The sequence below is a fragment of the Scardinius erythrophthalmus genome (assembly GCF_964197995.2).
Source record: "Scardinius erythrophthalmus genome assembly, chromosome: 9".
NCBI lineage: Eukaryota > Metazoa > Chordata > Actinopteri > Cypriniformes > Leuciscidae > Scardinius > Scardinius erythrophthalmus.
The window spans coordinates 4,195,895-4,211,554 of NC_138229.1; the positions used below are offsets into that span (position 1 = coordinate 4,195,895).

The following is a 15,660-nucleotide window of genomic DNA, read 5'->3' on the forward strand; positions in this document are numbered from 1 at the left end:
TCAAACAGCAAAAAAAAATCCGCTTTCAAGCAGGAAAAATGTATGCAGTCATGCAAAGCTGTGCTGTGATATGACGTGTATGAATGACTGTTGTCCCTCAGGACACCTCAAGTTCAGACGGTTGATGAACGAGCGGTGGGCTAGTTCTCTCTCTCCATTGATTGTCTAAGTCTTCGCCTCGGGTGTGTTTTGGACACAGACAGTCCTTTGAAATGTAATGCCGTGTGCTCATGCAAACGCATAACACACTCAGCAGTGCCTGAAGAGGAAATATGACACATATCTTTATGTCACTTACTGTATGTTACAGGGCTGTTTGCGTCATAGATGTGAGCTACCTCACATTCAGCTCAGCTATGTGCCGCTACTGTTTTTGCTCAGTATGTGTGTGTGTGTGTGTGTGTGTCTGTGCAATTGTGAGCATTGCTTATTTTTATCGCTGCTATAAAAGTGTGTTGACGGACGGAGTGCTAAATCTGGAAGGCTGGGAAGCGGTCTGGATACTAAAAGAGATTGACTGAGCCGGGCAGATTGGTAAAGGTAGAAGAAAGACGCTGTTCTGCCTTCTCGATGCAGTGGAGACATGAACAGCTTTCTTAAAATAAGATGCTTTTATCTGATTGGCTGATTAAGATTCGTTTGCAGTGGTTTTTTAGATTTGCAAATCCCAGAAAAAGAAGTTCTTAGTTGATATCTTCATGTTTTCTAACTTAAGAAAATGTATATATATATATATATTGTAGTCTCAAAATACACATTAGTCTCATCTTTTTTATCATACACTCTGAAAAATAAAGCTTCCAAAAGGTTTTTGCTGCAATGCCATTTTTGGTTCCCCAAATAACCTTTCAGTGAACAGTTCTTAAAATAACCATTTTTTCTTAGTGAAGAGCATTTAAAAAAAACCTTTTTGCACTAAAAAATATTTTTTGTGGAAATGAAAGTTTCCATGGATGTTAAAGGTTGTTCATGGAACCATCGATGCCAATTTAGAACCTTTGAGATGTTTTCTACTTAATGAGACATTTGTATATATGAAGAGTTCAGATGCAAAAGCCTCTAAGTGCCATCTGAAATTTTCTTCTAGAATGGTCATTTTTATCAAGCTCGTATATTTAAGTTCAGTAATTTCACTTAAATGATAATTAATAGGTAATTTTCATTGCCATTTAAGTGAAATTACTGAACTTAAATATATACGAGCCTGATAAAAACGACCATTCTAGAGGAAATTTTCAGATGGCACTTAGAGGCTTTTGCATCTGAACTCTTCATATATTAACTAATTTTTAAGGCGTACATTTTTAAATATGTTGTATTAGACAAAGAAACCTCATGATAATAGGCTGTACATAATCACATCCTGTCATTTTATAGAAAATATATGAGAATTTCTTAAGAATTTTTTTCAAGGGTTACACATTCTAATGAATATTTTATAATATAACTTACTTTTTTAAAGAAGATTTTCTGTGTTTGCCTTGTTCTAAAATGTGACTAAATCGTTACAATGTTGCATTTTCTCCTTGGTTTTGTTAAAAATGTGTTAATAAGTCACATGTGAGCAAAACTGTTCCCGTATTGGTTACCATTTATGTTCCAGTTTTGTTCATAGCCTCATGATTCACCATTATTTCTACAGCAGTTTGAGTGTCATTAAAGCATTTTCAGAGGTACAATACTTCTTTGTGTATCTTTCAGTTATGCTTTATGTTCATCTGTCACTTTTTATTTGTTAAGAGTTACACTCAAGTCAAGTCACCTTTATTTATATAGCGCTTTATACAATACAGATTGTTTCAAAGCAGCTTTACAGTGATTTACAGCTCAGTTCATTTCTCATACAACAGCGTCAGTGCTGTCAGATCAATAATATTGTTGAATATTAAGTTAACATTATCATTCAAATAGTTTTTTGGGCACATTCAATTAATTAAAAGTGACAGCAAAGACATTTATAATGTTACCAAAGATTTCTATTTCAAATAAATGCTGTTCTTTTGAACTTTCTATTCACTTTTCAACTTTTATAATAATCAGAAATGTTTCTTGAGCAGCAAATCATCATATTAAAATGATTTCTGAAGGATCATGTGACACTGAAGACTGGAGTAATGATGCTGAAATCAGCTTTGATCACAGGAATAAATTACATTTTAAAATATATTACGATAGAAAACAGATATTTTTAATAACATTTCACACTATGACTGTATTTTCTGTATTTTTTATTTATTTATTTAGATCTTATTTCAACATTGAATCTTTCTGACCCCATACATTTGATTGATAGTGAACTGTGATTTATGATTTCAAATTTCGATGCTCAGAGTTTTGTTTTGTGCACTAAGTAGCATTTAATGCTCAAGACATATAGTGTATCACAAAGTCTAAAAAGTCATATTTCATCTTTGTTTTCTATTCAGTCAGTCACAAACTAACGCTGTTGTGTGAGAGCTTGAATGAGTGTTTTCCACGCCGGGCTGTTTTTGTAATGTAAGCCATTTCAGATAAACCCCTAAACGGCAGGTGAAAACAAACACACTGTGTTTGTTGTCTTTGTGTGTCAGTCAGGTGGTCTGTTCCTGTCCAACTGATTGGCTCCTAGCCAGAATAAGCTGGTGTGTGTATTAGACGTTTGGTGATAATAATTAAGAGTCTGGTTATGCGACTCCAGGTTGTAGATCCCGCAGTGAAGCCGCTCTGGTGCTCGTAGGGGGTCTGGAATATTTTTCAGGAAATAACAAGTGGAGAATTTCAATTAGACCTAATGCCTCTTGCGCTGTTGTCATTCAGTGTGTGGTTTGATTGTGCGTTGAGCAGAAACACAGGCTCTCTCTCCTGCAGTCTTCTCGGGTTTCACTGAGCTTTCCTTACGGCCCGCTGATGCTCAGAACAGCCTGAGGAAACAGGCATGACAAATATCACCAGATCTCTGTCTTCTCTTTCTCTCGCTCCTTCTCTTTGTTGCTCAAACCTTCTGAAATCATTTGTCTCCTCCGTGCAGAACCTCCTAATATCTGTGATTCTTTCAGTACATCCCATAATACACCAGAGCCTCCGTCTGTCTCTCCCCAAAGACTGATGTCCATGTGTATGTGTGGATAAACATTGAGACTCTTTAATTAATGCAGTACTTCATCAGTTTTGTTCTCCCCGAGGATCTCTGGCCTTCAGGATGAAACTGAACAGAGATGTCAGGTTCAAAGCTGGTGTCTATGCATAATCTATTGAATTTATTATATATAGTATACCTGTATATTAGTGCTTTAAGTGCTTTGCGCAAAATTATCATACTTTTTAATTAGGCTTCCTGCAGTAACTTCACCATTATACATAAAATATAAGGGTAATCGACTACCGAATGTGGCAAGTATGTTTAGCAGATTGGTTTTGCTTTTAAATTTTGCTGTTTTGAGAAATGTACTAGCTGACATTGATCGCATGTTTGATTTTTAGGATTGTTTTAATCTGTATTTTGATTGTATAGGTTTATTGGTTCTTCTCACAGTACGTTCTTGTACAAGAAACCATGTTTTTTATGTAGTTGTTGAATAGGTCATCTGTATTTACTGCATGTAACTAACTACTATGGACACGGTACTATGGTATTTTGTATCGTGTAAAAACCATGGTACATGAGTTTCAATACTGTGGTGTTGCCTCTTTACTTTTAAAGTAAAGGCCTTGTGATTAGACCTTGTGTTTCCTATAGCTGTGACTTTATGTACACAGGGTAATTGATTACACGTCTTATAGATTATTGACAGATTTCTATGACAGATAGCTATCACAATATGACTGAATTGAGGTCTTAAAGGGTTAGTTCACCCAAAAATGAAACTTCTAGGGCTGACTTCTAATAGTCGAGGATTCGACGATTCGATTCGGAGAGGTCTGATTCGACTATGAACCTCATAGTCGAATAGCCTAACGTATTTTCCGCACTATAAGGCGCACTTAAAAGCCTTTAATTTTTTCAAAAAACGACAGTGCGCCTTATAATCCGGAGCGCCTTTATGGATCTGGCGCCATATGTTAATGTCTGTAAAACAACCGCTGACTTAACCCTTGTTTAAACTTTCGCCTGGCACCGGAGCGCGAGCCTCCGCTGACTGCGCGCGCAACTCCTCAAACAGACGAGGCATTTATACTTGACGCAACTGTTTTGTTTTAGACTGAACACCAGACCATACAACTGATTTAGACGCGCAAACTGGGTGCCGGTGTGATGATGAGATGTACTAATATCCGTCTGCTCGGGCAGATTCGGGTCAAAGTCGTGCATCTTCGGATGCGGAGGCGCGCGCGTTGTTAGCCGAATCTGCCCGAGCAGACGGATATTAGTTTTTTATTACCTTCGCGCCATAGCTTCGCGCTCAGGCGGACGCGTCGAGTATAAACAAGGTTTTACAGCTCAGCCACTTGTTTTTTCACATTTTTTTTGCAAGTGGTAGATCTTGATTTATATTTGGACTTTGGATGTGATCTTATGAAAAGGTTGGTGACCACTGCATAACGCAAACCCAGTCAAACGTTTGACTGCAGTATCTTCTATTCTATGCGCCTTATAATCCGGTGCGCCTTATAGTGCGGAAAATATACGGTACATGGGCGTCAGTTTGGTTTGAAATGTGCTGGGGACAGAGACGCATTCGCATTTTCAGAAGGGCTGGGTACAAAAAAATATTTTCCGCTTTCGCGCAGGTCATGTTTTGAAAGACGATGTCCTGTAGCTTACTAATGTAAATAAATAAAAATGTATTTTATTTTAAAAATGTATCACCATGTGTTTCTTTTAGTTTTTTTTAGCTCTTTTGTTTGAAATGGAAAAAATCTAGCTGCTATCTTAAAAAAAAAAAAAAAAAAAGGTTCGACTATCAGTCGACTACGGCAAAATCTAACGAATCAGATTCGACTATGAAAATCCTTAGTCGAAAACAGCCCTAGAAACTTCTGTCAGTAATTACTCTCCTTCATGTTGTTCCAACCGTGTAAGACCTTCGTTCATCTTCAGAACACAAATTAAGATATTTTTTATGAAATCTGAGAGCTGTCTCACTCCTCCATAGGCTTCTCTGTAATTTCATCTGCCAGCTCAGAAAAGTTAGTAAAGACATTGTTAAAATAGTCCAAGTGACTACAGTGGCTCAGTCTTAAGTTTATCACTATTGGCCAGCATATATGCATCACACACATGACCAGCGTCGGCCAATAGTGAGCCTACGTTCTGAAGTACAACCCAGAAGCGCTGCGCTGTTACACTACGTGAAGTCACTCAGAGAAACACAGAAGAAAATGAAGAGTTGAATAAAGTCGTTATTTTTGTTGTTTTTTTGCACACAAAAAGTATTCTCGTCGCTTGATAAACTTAAGGTTGAGTCACTTGGACTATTTTAACGACGTCTTTACTAACTTTTCTGGGATGGCAGATATCGATCACAAAGAAGCGTATGGAGGAGTGAGAAAGCTCTCAGATTTCAACCAAAATATGTTAATTTGTGTTCCGAAGATGAACGAAAGCCTTACGGGGTTGGAACAACATGAGGGAGAGCAATTACTGACAGAATTTTCATTTTTGGGTGAACTAACCCTTTAAAACCATATTCTAAAAGATGGTTTTGGTTCCTGAAAACTTAATGACTTTTTTTCTTGCTGAATAACAGTGATGGACTTTTCTGTGCGAGTTCAAACTCTGTCGAGCGGCTCGAGGGCAGGCTAGCTTTGGCTCGGCTCACTGTACCCGCAGGTAGAAATGTGCTTAGTACTGTAATGAGGTGATTTATTCTAGAATCAGAGTGGTGAATAATACATCTCTGATCCAAACCTGAAATTAGACTTCTTCATCTTTATTTTCAGCAAAAGGACACCAGGACTTCACAACATTGGAGAGTAGACACACACACACACACACACACACACACACACACACACACACACACACACACACACACACACACACACACACACACACACACACACACACACACACACAGAGCTCTCAGGTTTCCATTTATCTTAGACGTGGGGATTGAGGAGCCAGGGTTTTGTTTGCTTTTACCTAGACTGGAAAATCTTTAGTCAGGAATCAATATGGTGCCCCAGTGTTATAATACTGTCGTTTAGTCCATTTAGGCTGTTTTAAAACACTGAGGAGAATGTGTGTTTGGGCTTGGTAAAATTTGTTAATGTTTTTGAAAGAAGATTCTTATCCTCATCAAAGCTGCATTTATTTGATAAATATCAGTAATACAGTAAAACTGTAATATTGTGAAATATTGTTATAATTTAAAATAAATGTTTTCTATGTGAATATATTATAAATTGTAATTTATTCCTGTGATCAAAGCTGAATTTTCAGCATCATTACTCCAGTTTTCAGTGTCACATGATCCTTCAGAAATCATTCTAATATGCAAGTTGATCAAGAACCATTTATTTATTAATATAGGGATGCACCGAAATGTCGCCTTCTGATTTTCAACAGCAATTTTCAGTTTCGGGCCGAAATAGACATTTAATTAGTGCACAGTTTGAGTGTTGATTATTAATCAAGTTTGATTAATTAAAAACCCCTTACCTGGCAGGGATCACTGGTGATCCCAGATTATTTTAGTTCAAAATATGTTTGAGCTTATATATCTCAATATTAATAACAGTCTGGTTAATTTTGAGTCTTGAACTATAAACTCTCAAGGGTTGGCTTTCTAAATGTATGTGTGTTATGTTTCTATTCAGAATTACTTATGAGCAGTAACCTTTTTATTTTGGGCATTTCATGTATGCAGCACTTGCCAAAATTGGGGGTGATGAGGAAGGGGTTTTAATTAATTATTAATTTATGTTTTATTTTTTATTTTGGGCATCCTGAATTTTTGGGTTTGGTTTCGGTGCAGAATTTTTATTTTTCGGTGCATCGCTAATTATCAGTGTTGGAAACAGATGTGTTGCTTCATATTTGTTAGGACACAGGATTTTCAGGATTTATTGATGAATAGAAAGTTCAAAAGAACAGTGTTTATTTTAAATAGAAATCTTTTGTAACGTTATAAATGTCTGTTTTGTGACTTTTGATCAATTTAACGCATCCTTGAATTAAATTGATTTCTTAAAAAAAAAAAAAAATCATCTTACTTACCCCAAACTTTTGAACTGGTAAAATGTACATCTTGAATGCAATGTATGTCATTTTTTTATAAAAAAAATCTGTAAAATGCACATGTAATCTAAATGTTATCATTTATAATTAGCTTTAAATATAAATGTATAGCAGTAGAAGTCTATAGTATGAACTCGTTCCAGTAGTTAAGTAAATGTACACTACAATATAATGACATCCCATTCGTAATCCGTAGGGTTTAATATGGAGTTAGTCTACCCTTTGCCGCTACAACAGCTTCAACTCTTCTGGGAAGGCTTTCCACAAGGTTTAGGAGTGTGTTAATGGGCTCTAATTCATCCCAAAGGTGTTCTATTGGGTTGAGGTCAGGACTGTGCAGGCCAGTCAAGTTCCTCCACACCAAACTCACTCATCCATGTCCTTATGGACCTTGTTTTGTGCACTGGTACGCAGTCATGTTGGAACAGGAAGGGGCCATTCCCGAACTGTTCCCACAAAGTTAGGAGCATGAAATTGTCCAAAATGTCTTGGTATGCTGAAGCATTAAGAGTTCCTTTCACTGGAACTAAGGAGCCAAACCCAACCCCTGAAAAACAATCCCACACCATAATCCCTCCTCCACCAAACTTTACACTTGGCACAATACCGTTCTCCTGGCAACTGCCAAACCCAGACTCGTCCGTCGGATTGCCAGACAGAGAAACGTGATTCGTCACTCCAGAGAACACGTCTCCACTGCTCTAGAGTCCAGTGACGGCGTGCTTTACACCACTGCATCCCACGCTTTACGCCACTGATTACCACACTTTAAACCACTACATCCCACGCTTTACACCACTGCATCCCACGTTTTACACCACTGCATCCCACCCTTTACACCACTGCATCCCACGTTTTACACCACTGCATCTCACACTTTACACCACTGCATCCCACGCTTTACACCACTGCATCCCACGCTTTACACCACTGCATCCCACGCTTTACACCACTGCATCCCACGCTTTACACCACTGCATCCCACGCTTTACACCACTGCATCCCACGCTTTACACCACTGCATCTCACACTTTACACCACTGCATCTCACACTTTACACCACTGCATCCCACGCTTTACACCACTGCACCCGACGCTTTACACCACTGCACCCCACGCTTTACACCACTGCATCCCACGCTTTACACCACTGCACCCCACGCTTTACACCACTGCATCTCACACTTTACACCACTGCATCCCACGCTTTACACCACTGCACCCGACGCTTTACACCACTGCACCCCACGCTTTACACCACTGCATCCCACGCTTTACACCACTACATCCCACGCTTTACACCACTGCATCCCACCCTTTACACCACTGCATCCCACCCTTTACACCACTGCATCCGACGCTTTACACCACTGCATTCCACGCTTTACACCACTGCACCCCACTGCTTTACACCACTGCATCCCACGCTTTACACCACTGCATCCACCGCTTTACACCACTGCATCCAACGCTTTACACCACTGCATCCCACGCTTTACACCACTACATCCCACCCTTTACACCACTGCATCCCACGCTTTACACCACTGCATCCGACGCTTTACACCACTGCCTTCCACGCTTTACACCACTGCACCCCACTGCTTTACACCACTGCATCCCACGCTTTACACCACTGCATCCCACCCTTTACACCACTGCATCCCACCCTTTACACCACTGCATCCGACGCTTTACACCACTGCATTCCACGCTTTACACCACTGCATCCCACTGCTTTACACCACTGCATCCCACGCTTTACACCACTGCATCCACCGCTTTACACCACTGCATCCCACGCTTTACACCACTGCATCCCACGCTTTACACCACTGCATTCCACCCTTTACACCACTGCATCCACCGCTTTACACCACTGCATCCAACGCTTTACACCACTGCACCCCACGCTTTACACCACTACATCCCAAGCTTTACACCACTGCATCCCAAGCTTTACACCACTGCATCCAACGCTTTACACCACTGCACCCCACGCTTTACACCACTACATCCCACGCTTTACACCACTGCACCCCACGCTTTACACCACTACATCCCAAGCTTTACACCACTGCATCCAACGCTTTACACCACTGCACCCCACGCTTTAAACCACTGCATCCAACGCTTTACACCACTGCATCCCACGCTTTACACCACTGCATCCGACGCTTTACACCACTACATCCCAAGCTTTACACCACTGCACCCCACGCTTTACACCACTGCATCCCACCCTTTACACCACTTCATCCACCGCTTTACACCACTGCATCCCACGCTTTACACCACTGCACCCCACGCTTTACACCACTACATCCCAAGCTTTACACCACTGCATCCCAAGCTTTACACCACTGCATCCAACGCTTTACACCACTGCACCCCACGCTTTACACCACTGCATCCCAAGCTTTACACCACTGCACCCCACGCTTTACACCACTACATCCCACGCTTTACACCACTGCACCCCACGCTTTACACCACTGCACCCCACGCTTTACACCACTGCACCCGACGCTTTACACCACTGCATCCCACGCTTTACACCACTGCATCCCACGCTTTACACCACTGCATCCAACGCTTTACACCACTGCATCCCACGCTTTACACCACTGCATCCGACGCTTTACACCACTACATCCCACGCTTTACACCACTGCACCCCACGCTTTACACCACTACATCCCAAGCTTTACACCACTGCATCCAACGCTTTACACCACTGCATCCCACGCTTTACACCACTGCATCCAACGCTTTACACCACTGCACCCCACGCTTTAAACCACTGCATCCAACGCTTTACACCACTGCATCCCACGCTTTACACCACTGCATCCGACGCTTTACACCACTACATCCCACGCTTTACACCACTGCACCCCACGCTTTACACCACTACATCCCAAGCTTTACACCACTGCATCCAACGCTTTACACCACTGCACCCCACGCTTTACACCACTGCATCCAACGCTTTACACCACTGCACCCCACGCTTTACACCACTACATCCCAAGCTTTACACCACTGCATCCAACGCTTTACACCACTGCACCCCACGCTTTACACCACTGCATCCAACGCTTTACACCACTGCACCCCACGCTTTACACCACTACATCCCAAGCTTTACACCACTGCATCCAACGCTTTAAAGCACTTGTTGATGGAAGGCTTGGATGCAGCTGCTCAGCCATGGAAACCCATTCTATGAAGCTCTCTACGCACTGTTCTTGACCTTATCTGAAGGCCACATAAAGTTTGAATGTCTGTAGCTATTGACTCTGCAGAAAGTTGGAAACCTATCATGGGACCACGCTTGAATTCACTGAGCTCCTGAGAGCGACCCATTCTTTCACAGATGTTTGTAGAAGCAGTCTGCATGCCTAGGTGCTTGATTTTATACAACTGTGGCCATGGAACACCTGAATTCAATGATTTGGGGGGATGTCCCAATACTTTTGGCAATATAGTGTATCTAACAGAAAGAAATGGTTAGAAAAGTCTTAATGTCTGAAATTTGAGAGCAGAATTCCATATTACATTATTTCCGTATAACATCATTCTTGAGAAGTGTGAATATTATCGTTTTTCACGGCTTTATCTGCTGTAATGATTCTAATAGTGATCCTACACCAATTTTTTACAGTTGAAGTTGAACACACACACACACACACACACACACACACACACACACACACACACACACACACACACACACACACACACACTTCATCAGTGATAAAGCATTAACGTGTGTCCTAGTTTAGAGGGGAATCACCCGGTTAAACTCACTCTTAGAGATAAAGGTTCAGTGGGGTTCTATATAGAACCCTAGCAATCGTGACTCAATTTTATTGAACCCTTTCTAGGTTATTTATATGAAGCTGTTCTATAAATGCCACTCCTGACAGAATCCTTTAAGATTCTAATATAGAACCTTTTCTTCTAAAAGTGGAGTTACAGTTATCACAATTACTCTCGTCTCCTCTTCTGTTCTCCACTCCTCTCCTCATCTATTCTCCTCTCCTCTCATCTCCTCATCGATTCTACTTTCCTCTCCTCTCCTCTCTTTTCCTTTCCTATCTCCTCCTCTCCTCCCCCATCTCCTCTCCACCCCTCTCCTCATCTATTCTACTTTCCTCTCCTCTCTTTTCCTTTCCTATCTCCTCCTCTCCTCTCCTCCCCCATCTCCTCTCCTCATCTATTCTCCTCTCCTCTCATCTCCTCATCGATTCTCCTCTCCTCTCCTCTCCTCTCCTCTCCTCTCCTCTCCTCTCCTCTCCTCTCCTCTCCTCTCCTCTCCTCTCCTCTCCTCTCCTCTCCTCTCCTCTCCTCTCCTCTCCTCTCTTTTCCTTTCCTATCTCCTCCTCTCCTCTCCTCCCCCATCTCCTCTCCTCATCTATTCTCCTCTCCTCTCATCTCCTCATCGACTCTCCTCTCCTCTCCTCTCCTCTCCTCTCCTCTCCTCTCCTCTCCTCTCCTCTCCTCTCCTCTCCTCTCCTCTCCTCTCCTCTCCTCTCGGATGTTGTGTCTCTCTGTGCAGTGTGTGCATTTCTAGACATGCTCTCTGTTAGACACGCTCTAAATCTGCAGCGGTGCACTGAGTGTGTGTGACTGCTGCTGTCCGCCTGCTTCTGTTCCTCTGCAGGGACAGGACGGGGACCATCCTCTCACAGACAGAAATAGCACACAGATCATTCGCACAACTCAGGTTACTCAAGAGAACATGAAGCGTTCGAAAACACAAGAAGCTCCAACCCTCTTACACAAAAGACCATAGTATTGCCTTAAAAATAGACCACGGAAAAGCCTTCATTACACCATATATATTTTGGTCAGTACCATGATGGTAATACCGTGGTATTCTTTGAAGGTTCTTGCTATGCCTTTTCAATGCATGGTATATGAATATGACAAAAGGTTGTTTTTTAGTAAGACAACAAGCGCCACTATTACCATTTCTCATACTTGGCTCTGTGTACTGTGTTAATATGAAGTATTTTTTTCTGTATTGAATTTACAGAGGTGTTTTACCCATGTTTTGAATTACACATCACATTGTGTTGTGTTTTAGGGTTAACGAAAATATCCATAAACTATAATGTCCTGGCAGAAAATTACCAGTACCTTTTCTATTTTTCTATAGATTTTGTTTAAACCTGTGACACATTTAATATTATAAGAACCCCCCAAATGAACGGTGATGTTAGTATGAATAACATTAGCATTCATATACCTAGATTGAGAACAGTTGCATGTCCTTGCATGTCTTGACCTGTCCTTGTTGGTAACCTCTCACACTGATCGGTAAACGGCTCCATCAATGGCGACTCAGTTTTCATTCAATTTGCCTGTAAATGAGGCGAGAGAGGATGTAGTTTGACGTCACACAGGTCTATCATTCCATCTCTATCGCATTGCTTTCTTCTGACTCGGCCATTAAACACAATTGTCTTTATCGGTCCATCAGTGAACCACTTAGATCAACACTGCTGGCTCTTCAAATGAGGAAAGTGAGTGACATCTTCACCGTGAAGCGTCTGGATCAATGAAAGCCTAGGAAAAGCTGTTTGAGGGTATAGATCCACTTGGAGGCTGTTTGAAATAGTCTAAATGATGGACAAAGGAACGTTTTTCAAGACGTATATGACGCCCTGCAGTGCAATCCCTCATAATGACTCTGAAAAAGCAGCTTGAACTCCTGTTTTTGCTACTGTACCTTTAAGGGTTCTGAATGACCTCTGTTGTGATTGATGCTTTGATCTCTGGAAGTTCTAAAATTCTAAAATCTAGTACTTTGAACTCTTTCAAAAGATCAAGGGAAATTAGATATTTTTCATTTTTTTTCATGTGACCTCCGTTTAGAAACAATCTTTGAACACGGTTGACCCAGCGCTGCTGCTGAGAGATGCAGCCCACTTTCATGTTGGTATAAAGCTCAACACACAGGCAATTATTCTCACAAGTGGTTGAGGGAGCTTTACAGGTGTTACACAAACGCCTGCGTCAGCATGATGCTGCTGTGCAACAGGGAACACACACGACTGCAGTGCGAACGCCTCCGGTCTGACCTGCTTTCTTTGTTGTTTTGCGTAGATCATTACTGTTCTCATTCTGTCTCGGTAAAAAACACAGTTTGAGGGATGTTTGGCTCGGTAACTAATGATCTGAGGTTGGGATTCGGGGTCGTACGTTGCCTGAAGAACAAATACTGACTCTGTGGACCTGGATCTGAGCAAAAGAGTTTTTATGTTGACATGAGAGTTTCTTCAACGACCTGTTTGGACCTCATAAAAAGTAAATTTGTTTAAAACACTTTTCTGCACACTCTCACTAGTTTAATTCATTTTGTTTTCTAACAATGGATGTACGTTTATCTCAGGATGCTTTTTTCAGCACAATTTTTCTTTGGAAAAAAAAAAAACTTTTTTATGTTTAATTTGTTATCTCGAGCATTTCTGTGTTAGTATAATTGAGATACTTATAATTTGTATTAATATTTTAATTCTAAATTAGAGTTATAATAGTATAATATAATAATTTCCATTTTTATTCGGTTTTGTTTTTTAAAAATGTCTACATTAGTTTTATTCATTTTTTATCATCTTTATTATTAAGTATTACTTTTTATTTCAGTTTTATTTAGTTACTTTACTACATTCAATAAATGAAATTGAGCAATGTTGAAAGTAGTTTAAAGAAAGGTTTTTATATTTCATTTTATTTCAGTTAACATTTATTTCAAAGAACGAAAGTGTTTTTTATGTTTTTTATTTTAATAAACGATAATATCTCTGTTTTATTAGGAGCAACAGCTATTAAGGGACAGTTGTAATTTGTGTAAAAATGGTTAGGTTTGTCTCTATTTCACAATAGTTTATCTATTTCACTATTTTAGAATTGATTTATCGTCTTGATATAATCAATGTTAACATATTCAATCATTTAAAATGATAATTCATATAGCTATTGACCTGTTTTCTTGGGTGTAGCTTGACATTTGTGCATTTGATTGATGCTTTTATCCACTCAAGATAAATATTTTTTTTTTATTATTATTTTTTTTAAATGTTATTCAGACTTTACCAGTGTTAATTTAAGTGTATATTACTTTTGACTACTCTGTTTAAGATTACAGAGATCTGGACTTGTCAAAACACACAGTTCACAAAGCTTGATCATCAAGAGTGATGATCTTTATGAGTTGTCCTGTGATTTTCTTTGTCTTTGTTCTCTCCTGGCCTCGTTTCTCTTGAATAGGAGAGACTGTGATAGTGTCTGTTGTTGAATAGCATTACCTTGGCATGGCTTGTGTCTGTAAATGTTCTGTACTCCACAGGATGATGATTCTTCAGATGTTAACTCAGTTTGCTTGTGTTGAAGTCCTGTGAACTTGTGCCTTGCCTTTGAAATGCTCGTCTCACAATTGGCAGTCGTACTTTTTGTTTTGTTGAAGTTCAGAGATTGCTGACATGATGCTTCACATCAGTGCATTACTATAGCTGACAGAACTGATGCATCTTTTGGTTTCAATAAAAATCAACCCCTGGGTTATTTATTCTTTTTTCTCTCCGCAGTACAAACAAGTGGAGCAGTACATGTCCTTCCACAAACTTCCGTCAGATTTCCGACAGAAAATCCACGATTACTATGAGCACCGTTACCAGGGCAAGATGTTTGATGAAGAAAGCATCCTGGAGGAACTGAACGAGCCGCTCAGAGAGGTGAGCTTGTGTTTGGTTATCTGTGTGTTTGCAAAGGTCTGTCAATGTCTGTAAACATCTGTGAAAAAAAACTCCCAGAAGGCCCTGCAGTTGTCACAGAGCTTTCCGAAACAATAAAACCACGCTGAACGGGGAACAGCTTTCAAACTAATTTATGTCACAGTAAACAACTAAATCTCCTCTGTGAATGGCTTGCAGCTTTCACTGTAATGTTGTTTAAGAGAGCGTAACTAACATTGTGCTATTTGTGTATTGATGCTTAAGTTTGGATATGATCCTTTATGGCTGAATCGCACCATGAAATGTAAAATGTCATAAAAAAACAATATATATATATATATATATATATATATAGAATCAAATTTTCAGGATTGGTTTTGCCATTATTTGACATTACAAGCACATTTCCTTACAAATTCTTATTACCATATCTCTAATAATTTTGTAAAATGTTAAATTTAATATTTCCAATAGTGTAAAAATATATAATAACTTTTCTGATATAATATTTTTCTGATATTGGCATAAATTAAATTCAGCAAAACAAATACAAGGCAATAATATACTATATATACATCTCAATGCATATTATTATTATTATAAAAAAATATATATACAGTATATATATAATATATACAATATATATATTAAATATATATATATATATTTACAAATTCTCAATTCTGTATTAATTTTCTAACATTTTAAATTTGATATTTTAAGTATACTGAAAAATAGAAAAATGGAAATATAACT

The 15,660-nt window shown here is 39.6% G+C and overlaps 1 protein-coding gene across 1 annotated transcript in view; it reads left to right on the forward strand.

The window, feature by feature from the left end:
• LOC308695818 (potassium/sodium hyperpolarization-activated cyclic nucleotide-gated channel 2) overlaps positions 1 to 15,660 on the forward strand; it is a gene marked incomplete at both ends in the record, with an annotated part of 63,745 nt that overhangs the window by 40,837 nt on the left and 7,248 nt on the right. The window contains one exon of the mRNA XM_081374039.1: positions 14,758 to 14,904. Within this exon, the coding sequence (XP_081230165.1) occupies positions 14,758 to 14,904 (147 nt within the window). The remainder of the gene's footprint in view (positions 1 to 14,757; positions 14,905 to 15,660) is intronic.